Genomic DNA, 19,195 nt, shown 5'->3' on the forward strand with positions numbered 1-19,195 from the left:
TGAGACGATTTGATCGCATTAGTTCGTACAACCTACAACAGTTGAACACACCACTATCACTACGACTGCCGTATTCGCCAACATCTACGGTTATAAACTTGCATTTCGCATCTGCTACAGCTTGCAAATGCACAGAGGAATATTTTTTATAATAAAAATATTTTGTGCCAGAGTTTGCCGGAGCCTTCTGACGTACATGTTTGCCATCGATGGCACCAACACAATTAGGAAAATTCCACTTTTCGTAGAATTCTTTTTCTACTCTCTCCAAGGCATCTGTCGTTGGAAAAGGTAAGAACTCTGCGTTCAGTGTGTTCCAAATTGCTTCACATGTTTTGTAGACAATGTTTCCAATCGTGTTATTGTTGTGATTTGTACATTGTTTGAACCAACTCGAAAGACAACTAGCAGACAACTAACTCGTTTATTCGATGCAACCAAATATATACAAAATTTGCTTATACCTAAACTCGCGTTTACACGTTGGAACTGATTTCAGTATATCGCACCAGGATCGGATACTTGAATTGATCCTTTGACACCCTCGCACAATTCATGTATACTACCTAAACATTTTTAATTTCTTTCTGCAATCCTAACTTTTCACAAAATTCTTTGAATGTTTTTAATGGTAGACCCTTTGTCATAATGTCGGCTTGTTGCATTGATGACGGCATAAACTGAACATCGATCCGTTTTTGTTGAATTTGCTCTCTTATGAAATGATATTTCGTGTCTACATGCTTCATTCTTTTAATATCTCTTGATTCCTCTACAATCTTTATTGTAGATTGGTTATCTTCATACAGAGGTATCGGATCTATTATGGTAATCCACAAATCTTTCAATAAATGCAACAACCAGATTGTGTGACATGTTGCCGTACATAATGCATTCAACTCTGCTTCAGTTGAAGACAACGAAACACTTTGTTGTTTTCTTGTCAGCCATCCAACAGTATTACCATAAAGTTTCACTATATAACCAGATATTGAACGCCGATCAAATATGTCGTTTGCCCAATCCGCATCACAAAATACGTGTAAGATTGATTCTTTTCTGTCAGCTCTATACAACAATTTAACGTTCAAACTGCCCTTAATGTATCTCAATATACGCTTAAGATGAATCCAGTGTTCCTCATTTGGACAAGATTGAAACTGGCTGAAGAAATTAACTGCCGCTGATATGTCGGGTCTTGTTGTAACAGACGCATACGTAAGACATCCTATCAATTCGCGATACGGTTTAGATGTTCTTTGTGCTTCATTTCCTTTACTTAATTTTAAACGATTCTCAATAGGTATTGATATAGGCTTGCATTCAGTCATATTGAATCGATTTAACAATTTTTCGAAATAATCTTTTTGGCTAATTTCCATTATTCCCCTATTAATGTCGCGTTCGATTTTCATTCCTAAAAACATCTTTACTTGACCGTCATCGGTCATTTCAAAAATTTCAGCACATTTTTGTTTGATAATTTCCAATTCCGTCAACGAAGAACTTGCTATTAAAATGTCGTCGACATACAAAACAAGTATTATCTTTTCTGTTCCTTTTTGTTGTGTATACAGACACATATCATTCGAGCTTCGTATAAATCCAATACTTGATATGAAATTATGAAACTTTTCATTCCATGCACGCGAGGCTTGTTTCAATCCGTATATTGAACGATTCAACCGACAAACTAGTCCCTTTTCTTCTTCATAGCCCTCAGGCTGTTCCATATAAATTTCTTCGCATAAATCACCATTTAGAAATGCAGTTTTCACATCCATCCGATGGATGTGCAATTTTTCTTCATTTGCCAATGCAAGAACTATTCGTAGTGTATCTAGTTTGGCCACAGGAGCATATGTTTCAGTATAATCTATACCTAGTTTCTGAGAAAAACCCCTGGCAACTAATCTGGCTTTATAGATCTCTTTGTTATCTCCTCGTTTTATCTTGAAAACCCATTTACAGGTGATAACTTTTCTACCTTTAGGAAGTTCCATAAGTGTCCAGCTATTGTTCCTTTTCATGGATTGGATTTCTCTATCCATAGCAGATTGCCATTTTCTCCAATCAGACCTTTGACTTAGTTCGTTAATCGAACTTGGAATTTCATCCACAAAACTTAAAGCGTTTAATGCATAACCAGCATAGTTCATGTCATAATCTTCGTGCCATTTTGGCGTTTTTCTTTCGCGTTGAGAAGCTTCTTCTACTAATGTTTCTTCACAATCACTTAATGATGTATCTCTTGCACTGTTGAAACTTATTTCATTGGAATCTTCTTTTACTTCTAACTGTGGAATGATTTGCTCTTCTAATTGCTCTTTTTCTTGCAAATTATTGGAACTATCTTCATTTGGTAAAATCACTACACTGTTTTTCATACCGGAAACTTCTTCTTCATCAAAAATCACATCGCGAGAAGCGCTGATGCAATTTCTCTCAGGATTCCAAATCCTATAGCCGTTTGCAGTATATCCAACAAAAATCCCTTTCCAAGATTTGACTCCGAACTTACCTCGAAATTGTTTTGGGATGTGTACAAAAGCATTTGTTCCAAAAACCTTCAAGTTCTGCACGTTTGGTTTCCGCTCATTCCATACCTCATATGGAGTTTTTCCAAGAGAAGCAGCCGGACTCCTGTTCACCAAATAGGCAGCAGTTTCTATTGCAGGACCCCACAGCTTTTCTTCGACTCCTTTGTCTTCCAGCATGCAGCGTGCTTTCTCAACAAGCGTTCTATTCATCCGCTCACTTGTTCCATTTTGTTCGGGTGTGTATGCATTTGTCCATTCCATTTGTATGCCTCTTTGCTTGCAATACATTTGAAATTCGTGGTTTTTGTACTCACCACCGTTGTCACATTTAAGTTTGGAAATACGCCTTCCAAACTTAGCACATACCACCGCTTCGTATTCACGGAACTTCCGATAAACCTCGTCCTTTGTTTTCATCAAAAACACAACGGTGAATTTGCTCCAATCGTCGATAAAGGATACAAAATATCTCTCACCGCTCACTCCATTGTTTGGCATCGGACCGCACACGTCCGAGTGTATAATTTCTATAACTCGCGAGGATTGTCTTCCTTTCTGCGAACAATAAGAAGCCCTTGTTTGCTTGCCTGTGACACATGTTTCACATACTTTGTCCGTTTTACCAGGAAAAACATTCATCGGTAGTCCTAACACCAAATTGTTCTTGACCAGCATTTGAAGGTTTGTTGAACTTAGATGTCCATACCTTCGATGCCACAGATCTTGTTCCTTTGGTATTTTTCCACTAAATAATAAATCTGTTCCTGTTTCCACGTTTTCACGGTAAAGTTCAACTGTATAAAGCTTACCACATCTTTCACCGGCTAGCAACAATTCTGAGTTTTTGAATACTCTGACATTTCCACCCATGAAAATAACTTTTAAACCAGCCTCTTCCATTTTTCGAACGGACAATAAATTCACTCTTGCATCCGGAATGTACAACACGTTTTGTAGAGTGTTAGACCAGCTTTTTCACTTTTCAAACATTTCAATTGTTTTATATCACCTCTATGTGTAGCTGTGATTTCCGTACCTTCCTTTGCTACCGCAATCTTCAAAGGTTTTTCAATGTTTTCTAAACTTGAAAACATAATCATATTGTTCGTGATGTGCTCTGAAGCACCCGAATCAACAATCCATGTTGTTGATCCACATATAACCGAAGTGGTTGTTGTTGCACTTGTTGCACTCATGAAACATGTTTCATTATGCTTTTCACTTTTTCTTTTGTCTGTTCTAATGTTCGTCGACGTACGGCAGTCCTTTTTCATGTGTCCTGTTTTTCCACACTTATGACATTTTCCCGTAAAACCTTTACGTTTGTAATCCTTGTGCCCTACAAAGGCCGCTGGTGTACCACTGTCTTTTTCTTTTACGCGTTCACTTCTTTTACTTTCTTCCGCTAAGAAACGTTGCTTTACTAATTCCATACTTAATTCCTCTTCCGGGAGGTTTTCAAGCGCCGTGACCAGCGGGTCATATGAATCGGGTAAACTTAGAAAAAGTTGGGAAATTACTTCCCCTTCTATTACATTTGAACCAGCCGTCCGGAGCTGCCGCACTATGTCCTCGAAAGCATTAATATGCGCACGCATGGAATCACCTTCGTGCAACTTGAGTAGTGCCAGTTGTTTCCTCAAAATTGTACGACTTGTTACACATTTATTCGAGTACACTTCGTTTAAACAATTCCACATATGCTTCGCGGTTTTCGCATCACGCACTGTTTCTAAACATTGATCCGTTAGAAACCCCACTAACAGGCACTTTGCTTTTCGATCAGCAAGATCGAATTTCTCCTTGAGTTTTGTGTCCTCAGGAACTTCATCGGTAAGTGTGTGCAACACACTTTCCGCATCCAGCACCATTTTTATACGGAAACTCCAATTATCAAAATTTCCATCACCGTTAAACCGCGGTATTCCGAGAATGACTTTCTCCATGGTGCCTGGGCCCATAACCTGTTGTGATTTGTACATTGTTTGAACCAACTCGAAAGACAACTAGCAGACAACTAACTCGTTTATTCGATGCAACCAAATATATACAAAATTTGCTTATACCTAAACTCGCGTTTACACGTTGGAACTGATTTCAGTATATCGCACCAGGATCGGATACTTGAATTGATCCTTTGACAGTTATAGCTGAACACAATACAAACATAATACAAAACCCATATGACATTTCCCGAAGTTTGCGTTCGGTTTTTGCTGTACGAACACGAAATTTAGCGCGTTTGCTCTGGTGTTGGTGTCGAATTTTCCGTATCGAGCAATACGAATCTGTTTTTTTACTCAATTTTGTCAATGTGTAGTGGCAATTGCAACCGCGATCGGAAAAGATCGAGAGTGAAAGAAGAACACACTCATGCACACAGTCCGTGAGGCCGTCGGTAAATGTTGTGCTCAGCTGTGGTGAAGCAGCTTGCAAGATGGACGCTTGTAAGTCGGCCGTGGAGCAGTGAAATATTAGAGCATCATGTTGCATACGGTAAGATAAAGTGTAGGATAATGTTTGGGACCTTTTCTAATATCATTTTTTTCTGGTTCCTTGTGTTTCAGACGACGATTCCAGGAGCGACCGACGGCGTCATTGGAAGCGTCATCCGCACAGTCATGTACTCAGCGAGGGAAGGTTGCATTCGTTCAGCCATAAAAGTGATTTTTTTTTTCTATTGTTTCGCAGTGTTTTCGCAGTTTCTATTTTCTAAGTGCAGTGAAAGTAGTGTGCAAGTGACCTTATAATTATTTTTATATTAAAAATAAAGTTAAATATTTCGTGTTGCAAGTGTTGTGTATCGACTGTGTTTCCTTCGTCGCCGAACAGAACGAAAGAAATGGAAGGGAAAACTAACACTAACACATGGAAAGAAATATGTCTCGATACCCGAAGAGGACACGAACGCCGGAGAGACACGAACACGCACACATGTTCAAAACCTTCTCAATAACGACGCCTTTCGCGAAGGTATTGAGAAATTATTGAGAAGGTTTTGTATATGTATGGGTGGGATTTTGCCAGGTGGGAAGCCATACAAAAGCTGAACGACAGTGATTTGAAGGTTATTCCAGTTGATAAAAACCTAAAAATAGAAGAAAAAAATTTAACGGAAATTGAAGTTAAATTTTTGATGCGCTAACACTATTATAAGGTATATAATAAAGAATTTACTTAAGAGTACAATTATAGCAACGATATTTATTGTTTGTTTCAGGAATCGTTGCCAAAAACAAATGGCGCAACTTGCGCGAAGTGTTTTCGCGCAAACTGGCGGAAACGCATCAGCCATCTGGGTCTGGATACAAGCATATCCGATGGAAGTTCTTTCACCAAATGAGCTTCCTGAGAGATACCTTGGCATCCAGACCCAGAAAGGGCAATCTGGAAGCAGCAGTGGGTTCGTATAAAAAGAACATTGAAGTAACTATTCTTAAACGTTAACCATTTCTTATGTTATTATCTGCAGAACATGCTAACGAAGAATATGTCGAGGAGTTCCTCGAGGAGGACATTGACTGCGTCGGAGGGGAGTCCAGCAGCCATCAGCCTCCAACCACCAGCCACCAGCCGTTAGCGCAACCGTCAGGCAGTCGGCCGAAACGGGATGCCGACGGTGCGCTGTTGGTAGAGCTGGTGCAGTTGGAAAAGGAGAGGCATGCGATGCGGAAGGAGTCGAGAAGTGGCAATTATTATGCTATGACGAGCCTGGTGCCCCTGATGGACATGCTTACCGTGGAGGATCAGATGGACGCACGGGAAAAAATTTTAAGGTTTGGCCATCGAATTTTAAAAGAAAAGTTGAGTAGTTATAAGGATAGTTAGTAGTTAGATAGTTTCAGGAATTTTTTTAATTAGTTAGGTAGTTAGTTTTGTAGAATTTGTTTTCATGAGTTTATGTTTAGTTTATTAGTTATGTAGTTTTGTAGAATTTTTTTTCATGAATTTATGTTTAGTTTATTAGTTATGTAGTTTTTAGAACTTTTTTTTATGCAGTTTTTTTCCTACAGCAGTCGCCAAAAAATGAATAATGTTTCACTTCCATGGACTTCTGTTGCAGGCTGAGACCGCGAAGCAGCTATGGTGCCTGATAAGTAACTACAGAAATACAGACATAGCTTAACCAAAAACAAGCTGTTAAGAAGAAATATTTTATAAACAGAACAGTATGTTCCTATAAACCTACGTCTTTATAGGTTGAAAAGCAATTACATAGGCCTAAATTTAGAGTGCCCACCGAAAGTCTCTGACCGTAGAAAGCCGTGTTGTAATCATCATGGTTAACGAAGCTAGTCGTTTAGCCAAAAAGTAGCATTAATTAGTGTAACTATGGACTAATATATAACTAAACGGCGAAGCTGATAGATGCTTTATCATAAAATCGTAATGACGCAACGTGAATAATAAAATCATACATTTGAAATCACTAAAAGTGAAGACTATTGTGTTCGTGAGAGAACCTTCACAGATTTCTAATAATTATTATTTTAAGTAATAACAACACATACCTGAAAGTTACCATCTGCAGGGTAAAACACGAGTTTTCTCAACTTTTGTAATAACTGCCAAAACTGCGTGCTTTCAGATTCGTATAACGATGACTACTCTCGTTTATTTCTCACAAATACAACTAAGTTCGCTGGTCGACGAGTTCGATAGTGTTCCATACCAGTTGCTATAAAAACGCAATAATTCATCTATTCTCTCTCCCGCTCCACAGCGCAATAATTCACTCAACACCATCAATCTTTCTTCTGGAGAAATGAATGGTTTGTGGGTAGGCAATTTTGAGATGAGATGCTCTATCTTTCCTAATATATAAGAAAATGCTCGTTTCGACATCCTCATGTACTCGAAAAATTTGACTCTATCTTGCAAGAGCTTTGGAAATTACACATAATATTCTCCATTTTTTTGCGATCCTTGAAAATATCGTTGATTTCGTTACTTTTATTCCGCTTCCACAAAAAGTAGAGTAAGGCCATGCTTGTCCCCTCTTCCAGTTCGTCATCTGATTCCATTCTAAAAATAAAACAAAAATGAAAATAAACAAATATTAATTTTAATTGCAGCTTAGTACAGTAGTGCAGTAGTGATCATAACAATTTAGGTTGTGATACCACTGACTAAAGGCATATGTTTTTTAAGGTCGATGTAACGCAGAATCATTATTAAGTAGCAGCAAGCAACTTGACGCAATAGCGATTGCCAAAATATAAACTGTTTTGATGAAATGCATCGAATAAAATCGGCTTGTTGTTAAAATCTAATGAAGGCAGTGCTAATGAAGTACTTCGATGGTTCCATAGACGAGCTCTAACGATTAACGATGCCGGTAGAAACAAAGTAGAGAGACACTTGACTAACGAAAACACAAAACTTAAAACGAAAACTTGACTTACGAAAAGAGCTCAAAGCTGAATTGAATGAAAAAAAATCAATTTTTTTTTGTGGTAGGCTCATCGCAAAGGACGCGTCCGCTACGAACGCTACTACGTGTAATGTTTCAGCCGAATATTCTTTGGTGCCTCCCATCCAGCATGACCCACCGGATGGTGAGTAATGTGTGCAGCTTAACGAACATAATACTTCCAGCAGGAATATATAATATATCTTTCGATGTTGAATAATTGACATGGATAACTGGTATGTCACTAACATTCGTACTTCTATTCAAAGTTAAACTTCTTCCGGCCATCTGGATGCAACAATATCATCAACACTGCAAAGACAGGCGGTTCCTGATGTTGAGTATTTACGGCACGGGTTTCGTATCAGACCTCCCACCTGGCAAAATCCCACCCATACATATACAAAACCTTTTCAATAATTTCTCAATACCTTCGCGAAAGGCGTCGTTATTGAGAAGGTTTTGAACATGTGTGCGTGTTCGTGTCCCTCCGGCGTTCGTGTTCTCTTCGGGTATTGGGACATTTCTTTCCATGTGTTAGTGTTAGTTTTCCCTTCCATTTCTTTCGTTCTGTTAGGCGACGAAGGAAACACAGTCGATACCCAACACTTGCAACACGAAATATTTAACTTTATTTTTATTATAAAAATATTTGTTACATCACTTTCACACTATTTTCACTGCACTTTGAACAACCAATACCAAGAAATGAACGAACAACACTATTCACTATTTTCACTATTACGGCTGTACGAAAGCAGCCTTCCCTCGCAGTGCACATGACTGTGTGGATGACGCTTCCAATGACGCCGTCGTTCGCTCCTGGAATCGTCGTCTGAAACACAAGGAACCAGAAAAAAATGATATTAGAAAAGGTCCCAAACATTATCTTACACTTTATCTTACCTTATGCAACATGATGCACTAATATTTCACTGCTCCACGGCCGACTTACAAGCGTCCATCTTGCAAGCTGCTTCACCACAGCTGAGCACAACATTTACCGACGGCCTCACGGACTGTGTGCATGAGTGTGTTCTTCTTTCACTCTCGATCTTTTCCGATCGCGGTTGCAATTGCCACTACACATTGACAAAATTGAGTAAAAAAACAGATTCGTATTGCTCGATACGGTAAATTCGACACCAACACCAGAGCAAACGCGCTAAATTTCGTGTTCGTACAGCAAAAACCGAACGCAAACTTCGGGAAATGTCATATGGGCTGCCCCCCCCATCTGGCAAAAACCGACTTTTTCATATTGACCTCTCGTTTTTTCATCGTTTCCTCTCGCTCTAATTGAGCGCTTTCGGCCGCTCGGGAGCCGCGGTGAGCACTTCTATATATATATATAGAAGTGCTCACCGCGGCTCCCGAGCGGCCGAAAGCGCTCAATTAGAGCGAGAGGAAACGATGAAAAAACGAGAGGTCAATATGAAAAAATCGGTTTTTGCCAGATGGGGAGCACATTCTCGAACATTTTTTTCGTTTTTTCGACACGATCGTGTCATTTTGAGCAAAAATCTAAAAATTGAAAGAAGAAGTTGAGTGTTGCATCGGAAACGAAGGATTGGTTTTGTGGTATAAGTGCGGGAACGATTTTAACGCGATAGATGCAGAATAGAACAATTGTTTGATTGTGTAGTAGCCACAGAAAAATCACTTTCAACACGATTCAACGCATGCCGGTACGTTCAAGTGTTTTGTCAAAAGTTTTGTGAAATATAGGTTTAAAAAGTGAAATATGTACATGTTCGTGGTTTTAATTTGATACAGATGTTGTGTTATTTTAGTGATTAGTGATCAAAATGGATCCGAAAATGCCGAAATTGCCGAAAATGCCAAAAATGAATGGCTATTTCTATACGAAATATCGCCAAGCAATGGAAGAGCTGGACCGGGATTTCGATGAGGCAAAGGAGCGGCAGCGCCGTATAGGAAATAGTGGAATGTTCAATTTCGTTCCTCTTCCGGACATTGGTAAGTATTAAATAGTGTAGTTCTATTTATATACGAAATGTAAAGTGTGTCAAAGTATGTCAAGTGCGCGAAATAATAATTAAAAAGATCGTAATCGTAATTTAAAGTGTGTCAAAGTACGTCAAGTGCGCGAAATAATATTGTGTAAAAAGTGCGTTTGTGTTTTTGTTAAGTGTATAGCACGGTCCAGTTGTGGCTAAATTCTTGGCTGGTCCGTGTGTCCTATAGGCGACTGTAGGACATTTTTAAAACAGATAGTTTTTCACTGTGCATGGCAAGCCTTGACCGACTTAAGTTGTGCCTGACCAAATGATCAGAAATACAAACAAATATTATCTTCAAATTAAGATAACAAATTATTCAAAATTTTAAATGCAAGACCATCGGGAGGTGGCCCCGGTGGTGTGGATCGGTGCTCTCCAAACTTATTAGTGCCGCGGACCACTTTGGTTTAACCTACATATATTAATAAATTGCAATTGCGGCCCACACGCGCAGGCTGTGAGGCTGGGGTTGCCAATAATAATGGCAAAAGATTAATTAAAGTGTGTAATTAGCATACGATTAACTGCTCAGTAGAATAAATATATGTGTCTATGCACATTATATCCACCAAAGAAATTTGTTTGGCATAGAGTTTAAAGTGATAGCGATCGGTTCAAGGACCAAAGATTTTTTTTCCCGGACCACTTTTACTTGTGCCACGGAACCCCAGTGGTCCGCGGACTATAGGTTGGAGATCACTGATGTAGATAATAGTGCCGCTCGTCTTCAAACGATAGCAAAACCAATTTCCATCCGTGCTGTAATCTCGTACGCTGGGCTGTGCCTGTCGTACTACCTTTGATTCTGACAAGTCAGAAATGACATGCCAGGACATTTACTAAATTAAAAAAAACACAACTATGTGATAATATAATGCTACGCAGGTGGTGCAGCGGTTGCGGCTTTGCTACATTGCAGGTCCGGTTCCAAATCCCAGTTTAAAAAAGACGGAGTGCACGCAAGGGTGAAATCCTGAACAAAACAACGATGATGTTATCTCTACAATATAGTGTTACCCATCAGAAAGTGTGTTAATTAATTTTTTGTGGAATAAAATTAATGAAATTGTGAGTTATTAACTAAGTATTTAACTGATGAATAATAAATAGTTGTTCGATAATTTAATCTGCTAATGCAAAAACCGAACTAAAATGCTAAAAACAAACTAACATGACTGTAATGTAGTGAATAGTTCAAACAGAACTTAAACAAAAACTCACGCTCTGTCTCTTAATGAAAGAATTTTATCAGTAAGAGACCATGGACGAATTATAAGTATGAAGCTAACGGCAACAAAACGCTTTGAGATCGTAATAGAAAAACTTTTTAATTTACGTTATAATTAATTAAAGCGCAAAAACATTTATAGTGCTTCTGCGTAACGATCACGTAGCCGTAAAAAGAAACTAACATAATCGTTTCTTACACGCCCGGATAGTATAATCGCGAGTGCAAGCGTTAAAAGAATGAAAAGCTCGTACGCATTGTCATGTTATTTTGTAATATATATAAGATACTATTGTAACGAGATTGAATATTTCATGTTCTTCTTTTAGATTTAATCGCAGCATCACCCATACCTGACACCAGCGCAGCAATTGAAGGACCACGACCAGGAACCAGCAAACACGGAGGACAAAATTGCATGGATTTTAATTTTAATAATGGTGGAGGGTATAATAATATTACTAACATTAATATAGATACCGACCAGGAGGACATGTATTCGGACGGGGACGACTGTGCCGATTTTGAAGAAGATGCGGTCGGTTGGGACGATGCGTTCGACATATTCGATGACATGTCTTTAATTGACTGCCTGAGATACCTTGCTGTATCGCATCAGCTCCCCCGTTCGACGGTCAACATGATGCTGGCGATCCTACGGAAGAAGCTGAATTTAAATCTTCCCAAAGATGCGCGGACGCTTGTAAAGACACCCACTGGGGTTGGGAAAATTATAACTCCCATTCCTGGTGGTGATTTTTGGTATGGAGGTCTTAAGCCGGTCCTGACCCAGCATTTGCAGTAAGTATTTAATGATCCAATTTGTACACAACATAGAAGACTCATTTTCGTATATGATTTGATTACAGGAACGTCAATCCCGAAGTGACACCTTTTTCCTTGGACGTGTCAATCGACGGGCTACCACTTCACCACAGTGGGCCAACCCAGCTTTGGCCAATACTCGTGCGAGTGGTAGAGTTGCCAAAGCTACCGGTGATGGTGGTTGCTACATTTAGTGGTCCATCAAAGCCGGAAAGCATCATCCCGTTTCTTCGGCCGTTTATAGATGAGCTGAATCTGATTCAGCGGGAAGGCTTGGTAATCGGCGATAAAACGGTGCAATTTGGAGTTCGCGCTTTTATCGCTGATTCGCCTGCTCGAGCACTTTTAAAGGGTAAGATTTTTGAAAATGTTTTACTATTTTAATTTACTATTTATAATAGAGCAATAATAAGATAGACTATTAATAAATTTTTCGTTTTTACTTACAGCAACAACGAGCTACAACGGATATCACGGTTGTATGAAGTGTTCTGCTGTTGGCGAATACTTAAGCGATCGTAAAAAAATGATTTTTGATACCGTCGATGCTCCCCTGCGAACGGACGCAGGGTTTCGTAGTCGAGTGTGTAAGGACCATCATAAGTCTTGGCGATCACCATTGGAAAATTTAGACAATTTTGATATGATCAAAGGTGTTGTCTCCTGCGATCGTCAACACCTAATTGAATTGGGTGGAACCCGGAAAATTTTGCGGGGTATGTTGGATGGAGACTATCCAGGGGTTTGTGAAAAGTGGTCCACTCGAACGAAGGAAGTTGCATCGCGTTTTTTGTTAAGCATACAGCTTCCTTCGGAGGTGCATCGGCGTATGCGGCACCTAAAACACGTCGCCTTTTGGAAGGGAACGGAATTGCGGTCCTTCCTACATTATGTTAGTATTGTGGTCATGAAGGACTTTATGAATTATCGCACATATCGTCACTTCCTACTCTACTTCTGCGGTGTGACAATATTTTCTTCATTGGCACACCAGCGCCTTTGGCCTCTAGCAGACAAATTCCTTCGCTTATTCGTGAAGGAGTTTGGCTCGATATATGGTCGTGCCTACTTGACGAGCAATATCCACAATCTCCAACACGTGTATGGAGAGATTGCGTTGTATGGACCGCTCGATGGGTTCTCAGCGTATCCCTTCGAAAATCATTTGCAATTGATTAAACGCTGGGTCCGTTCGGGCACCAAATGTGCGCAGCAAGTGGCAGCCCGATCAGACGAACTTGCACGCGTCTATCGGGCTGTTAACGTAATTGCTCCACAATATCCTAGATTAAAGGTAAATGGTGATGGTGTACACGTGACCGCCGATTTTGCCTTAATGCCAACTTTTAAGGATCAATGGTTTTTAACCAAAGACAACGGCATTGTTAAATTTTTAGAAGCAAAGAAATCTTCTGCGCTTCCCATCTCCGTAGTTGGAGTCCGGTTTTTGTCAGTGGCGGAGCATTTTAACGTATCAGCGGACGACAATGCTTTTCCTCCATTGTCGTCCGCTGCTCTGCACATATATGAGGTGCAAGAGAATGCTCCGTCGCGAATGGTGGAAGTGCCATGGACTGAAATCAGGTGCAAGCTGGTTGCAGTCCGGTTACCTACCCACTGCCTTAATCCTAATTCCACACAACCACTTCCACGTCCTGCTCCCAATACTATTGTCTTCTTTCCTCTTCTTCATACTTTCATTCTTGAATAATCACTCAACTTTTAACAAACTAACTTTTTAATTAATTCCTCCATCACTACCTACTAATTTATCCCTACTACTTCAACTAAAACACTAAAAAACAAATAACAATATTTCCAATTGGTTGTTCACGCTAAATTTTAAATTTGCTCATAGTTTATGTTGTAGGAACTTTCTGTGGCCGCGTGAACAGCCTTATTTAATACGGGAGGTAACAAGTGGTAAGTTTTGATACTTCCATGGAATGGTTAAAAGATTCTAATTCAATGTTATGGTTTTATTTACAGACACTTTCATCGCGATTCCGGTACATCGGTGCCCAGTTCGTAGCCGACCCTTTTAACCGCATGGATGGCACCTCGATGATCCAACCCCATTAAACATGGGATTAAATTTCCTTTTGAATTAACCTATCTAATCACTATTTACGTTAATTAGGTTTTACAGGTTGTTATGAAGTTAGTTACATAAATGAATAGCTAGATAGATTGATAGATAGACAGATAGATAGATAGGTAGATAGATAGATAGATTGATAGATAGACAGATAGATAGATAGGTAGATAGATAGATAGATAGATAGATAGATAAATAGATAGATAGATAGGTAGATAGATAGATAGATAGATAGATAGATAGATAGATAAATAGATAGATAGATAGGTAGATAGATAGATAGATATATTGATAGATAGATAGATAGATAGATATATTGATAGATAGATAGATAGATAAATAAATAGATAGATAGATATATTGATAGATAGATAGATAGATAGATAAATAGATAGATAGATAGATAGATAGATAGGTAAATAAATAGATAGATAGGTAGATAGATGGATAGGTAGATAGATAGATAGATAGATAGATAAATAAATAGATAGATAGGTAGATGGATAGGTAGATAGATAGATAGATAGATAGATAAATAAATAGATAGATAGATAGATAGATAGATAGATAAATAGACAGATAGATAGATAGGTAGATAGATAGATAGGTAGATATGTAGATAGATAGGTCGATATGTAGATAGATAGGTCGATAGATAGTTAGAGAAGTTCAATCGATCGATCGAACGAAGAGATAGCTGATAAAATAAAGGTAGGTAGCTAGGCAGGCAGAAACTTTTTTGGGGTTTGTAACGAAAGGTTGGATCATCGAGGATTTTATCTTTAAGCTTGTGGGACATCGTGATCTGTCCAAGCCTTCTCCTAGACGTGCGCATTTGTCCTCTTGGTTGATGACTTTGGTTTGGTTTGGTAACTGGATGTGGTGTGTTTGCATCGCAGAAATGTAATGCGTATTAACAATACTAACATTACTAACAATACTAACATGTTCGGTAAGAGGGCGGATCCGACGCCACAAGGGGGCAGCTCATACAGCATATAAAAGTAACAGATTTAAATGTTACATTTGAAAATCCCCCTAAAGGCTAACAAAGGCTCTCCTCCCTAACTCCTACTCATTACGTCCACGACGTACCGAATGGCAACATGTAATTTTTTGCATGGCTAAAATGAGAGGGGAACTTTGGTTTTCTGCTGTGTGAATCTTTTGCTTACTAGCTACAAAAAAAGAAAAATTGTATGTTATGCAAAGGATTTTAACTTGTCCTAATAGTATATATATTAACAAATTGAATGTTTAATATTCTTTTCCCACTAATTCAATTGCTCTGGTTACGGTTATTTCATAATATATTTTGATGTTTATTAACTACAACTTTTCCTACTATATATATTTTTATAGCAAGCAGATATCCGTTGTGGTATGTATTTAGAATATTAATAATATATATTTTACGGCTGAATTGTATTTATTTTTTATGATTTTTTAATCTCATTTTAGTAGTGGTGCTGATTGCAGTTCACATGAATAGGAATTTCTGCACACAACATTTCCGGTATTTTGCACGACACGATGGCCTTTAAACGACAAAACTTTTGACTGACCGCAAACACGACACGCACCACTGACTATTCAGGTACGGATTAACAAATATGAAAATCAGTAATGCGTACATGCGTAAGATTCTTGTCTTTTGCGCTCATAGGGAGCACGTAAAAGCATCCTACACACAGTTGCGGATTCTATTACTGAGCCTGAAACGTTCACGCTCTCTGCACAAGATATAAATATTTATCCAACACCACCAATGATTAATGTTAGAAACAAGAATGCAAGTCGAATATTCTTTTAATTAACTTTATTGGTAGTCCTGAAAAGGACCTTTTGGAAAGGTAATAATACCTTTGATGGATATTGTTGTCCGTTACTGGCCCGTCCGCTCTACCGATGTCCTTTTGCGATATTCACAACTCCGCACGGTTTTTGCTGTTTTTTTGTTTTTTTTAAGTGTCATCAATAATTGAGTTTAGAAATGCAAGTCAAATATTCTTTTAATTAACTTTTTTGGTAGTCCTGAAAAGGACTTTTTAAAAAGGTAATAATACCTTTGATGTTCATTGCTGTGTTACTGGCCCGTCCGCTCTACCGATGTCCGTTTCCGACATGCACTTCTCCGCATGTTTTTTAAACGCAGCCTATCAGCTGCATGGAAAATTTTGAGCTTCAACATTCTTTCAAACTCTTTCATTTCCTGCCTTGAAAAACCAGAAACTCGTAGCAGTAAAGTTTGAATAGCCACATATGGTTTAAAGGAAATTTTGGATCCAGTTTTACCGCCCCCTAGCCAGCTACACTGCACCAACAAGTCTGCACTGATAATAATATGAAGCGCATCACTCAAACGGTTTGGTGCGTCACGACGAAGCACCAAACAATCTAATCGCGCAACCATACTTTGCATATTATGATCGTGGCTTAAAAATTCCTCCAGTTTATCCAACTCCTCCTTGGATTTCACAGGAGAAATTCTTTCAGGCATAGTTTCGCCGGCGGAGATTGCGCGTATCCCTGTTCCTTGAACACGCTGTTGTACAATTGTTCGCGTCAATTTGTACATATGAGCATTCATATGTGCCAAACCATCTGACATTCTTTTGATGTCTTCCCTCATTTCAGCCACCGCAGACATTACGTTGGCCATATCATCCACTGCTGGCTGATGCAACGAACGAGCATGCCCACTCTGGCTGGCAAGTGAAGGCGATGGCGTATTTGGTGCTGGCTGTTGCAGCGAAAAATCGTGGCCACGCGGATCGTGGAAGGCAGCCTGCGGAGGAGTTGGCCCATTTGCAGGCTGCTGTGGCGCACCAATCCGACCACTAAAATATATAAGTGGCGGCACCGGAATAGGCGCCTGTGGTACACTCACTCTCGGCTGTGGCGCACTTACACGGTCACTGAAGTACGCAAGTGGCGGCATAGAAATGGGCGAAAGAGCCGTCAACGTATCTTCAGATGCACTTACCGTTGTACCACTGTGCTCAGCAGTGGCGTTGATGTGCAGCGGTGGTAAATGCTGCACATGAAAACTAAAACTTTCCATTTGAACGGATTGTTGCGTGTCCTCGAACAACGGCGGAGAATTCGTACCTTCCATGTTGATCACAGCGTTAAACTAAGCTTGTCAATCCAATTATCTATCAAATACATCTAGGTAATCTAATAAGAAAATATCATTTTCCTAGAAATGATGTACCTTTCCCCCCTTTACCTATACGCTGCGAAAGAAACGGTAAAAGCGAAACCGAAATAGTAGCGGTTCATATTCACATACATGTATTGGTGCGGTCAAACGTGCGAGTACAATAGTATGCAGCAGTGGCGAGCGTCGAACGATCGGGATCTCAATCATGCGAGCAATTTTCGGATCCCAATGGTTCGGGATCTAAATCATTCGAGCAACATTCGGATCGCGATCGGATCGACCATCGGATCGCGCGAGGTCAAACGTTCGGGTTGCTTCGGTTTTTTTCGGAAAAATCATGCGACTAACTTCGACTAGTCTCCCGAACGTCGATGCTCTAGTCGCATGATTTTTGAGCGTCGTGAGTTACTCTCTGCCAGATGGGCCAATCCACCAACGATCGGTGTGTGCTCACCGGACTATAATTGCGCATGTTGCAACCGAAAACACACAACTGTGCTTGCAGCATAATGTTTGTAGGCTCCATCCCAACTACTGTCTTGCCGGCATCAGTAGACCGGCTTCTACAATATTGCCGGCGTAGAACGGGAGGCAGCTAGGAAAGCAATAGTTTCATACGTAATTTTGGTTAGGAAACGCACTGGCAATCTGGGACATAATAGCATAAAACATCATTTTTATGCACGTATACTAACCTTACTTTCACCTACAGTTCACAGTTCACAACACCTCGTTTTTTCGGGTTTGTTATTGCCCTGGCAGCACAATTGTACTGATTCCCTGGCAGCACAATTGTACTGATAGCGCACCGGTTAGAGCAATTGCAATTGTACGAGTAGGGGTACGAAGAAGAAGATCTATCCGTACAATTCAGATTGACAGCTCGGATGCTTCCCCCAAGGTTCATAATGATTATTATTTCTCAAGGTTATTAAATAGTAATTAAAATAATTTTTTATCCTTTTTTTTTGTTTACAATTTATATTTCACTACAATGTTTTTATATTACAATACATTACCGCACAATCTTTTAAATAGTTTTAGTCAGGCATTCTGACCGAAACTGGAACACACGTTCGGAACATCCTATCATGACGAACGCAGGATGATGATGATGATGATGCCCACCGGAATGATCATCTACTTCCAGTATTGCATTGTCCTCGTCCTCGATGTTTGTCCGTGTGTAGATATCGTCTTCCTGCGGTTGCTGCTGGTTCCTGCAGTGTAGCTCCCTTCTGTGCCATCTGGAAATATAGTTATGGTGCATGTTTAATAGAAACTGTGACTTTTTCAACAGTTCCAACTAATGTATGTAATAAGTACTTACTTGAAGGTGTATATTCCTTGCACTATCTTTGGTCAGTTGTTCTGTTCTCTTTGATAAACTTTTCACAAACTGCAACTACTTGGCACGAACGTAGAGTGAAACCTGTAGCCAAACAACGCAAGGAACAAAGCCACACAAGCCAATGATACGATGACGAGCTGGGTGATACACACGCTCGCGACCACGCACATATCTACATACGGGAAGCATAGGCTGATCGGTTTGACAGCTAGCCTATTCGTACAATTGTGCCGCCAGGGTTGCACCGGTTAGAGCAATTGCAATTGTACGATTAGGGGTACGAAGAAGAAGATCTATCCGTACAATTCAGATTGACAGCTCGGATGCTTCCCCCAAGGTTCATAATGATTATTATTTCTCAAGGTTATTAAATAGTAATGAAAATAATTTGTTTTCGTTTGTTTTGTTCATTATTTTATTTCACTAAAATGTTTTTATATCACAATACATATCCGCACAATCTTTAAAATAATTCTAGTCAGGCATTCTGACCGAAACTGCAACATACGATCGGAACATTCTATCACGACGAACGTAGGATGATGATGAT

At 39.5% G+C, this 19,195-nt stretch overlaps 2 protein-coding genes across 2 annotated transcripts; both read left to right on the plus strand.

Annotated features, from left to right (window-relative positions):
• Window positions 1–9,761: 9,761 nt before the first annotated feature.
• On the plus strand, window positions 9,762–12,439 carry LOC128298308 (uncharacterized). Its single transcript, XM_053034059.1, has 4 exons — window positions 9,762–9,933; window positions 11,535–12,006; window positions 12,075–12,382; window positions 12,432–12,439. The coding sequence occupies exons 1-4, from the start codon at window positions 9,762–9,764 to the stop codon at window positions 12,437–12,439; spliced, it is 960 nt and encodes a 319-aa protein (XP_052890019.1).
• Window positions 12,440–12,748: 309 nt separating this feature from the next.
• LOC128309863 (uncharacterized) lies at window positions 12,749–13,741 on the plus strand. The gene has a single exon (XM_053046346.1). The coding sequence runs from the start codon at window positions 12,749–12,751 to the stop codon at window positions 13,739–13,741; it is 993 nt and encodes a 330-aa protein (XP_052902306.1).
• Window positions 13,742–19,195: the final 5,454 nt, after the last annotated feature.

The sequence above is a fragment of the Anopheles moucheti genome, chromosome 2, assembly GCF_943734755.1.
Source record: "Anopheles moucheti chromosome 2, idAnoMoucSN_F20_07, whole genome shotgun sequence".
Taxonomy (NCBI): Eukaryota; Metazoa; Arthropoda; class Insecta; order Diptera; family Culicidae; genus Anopheles; species Anopheles moucheti.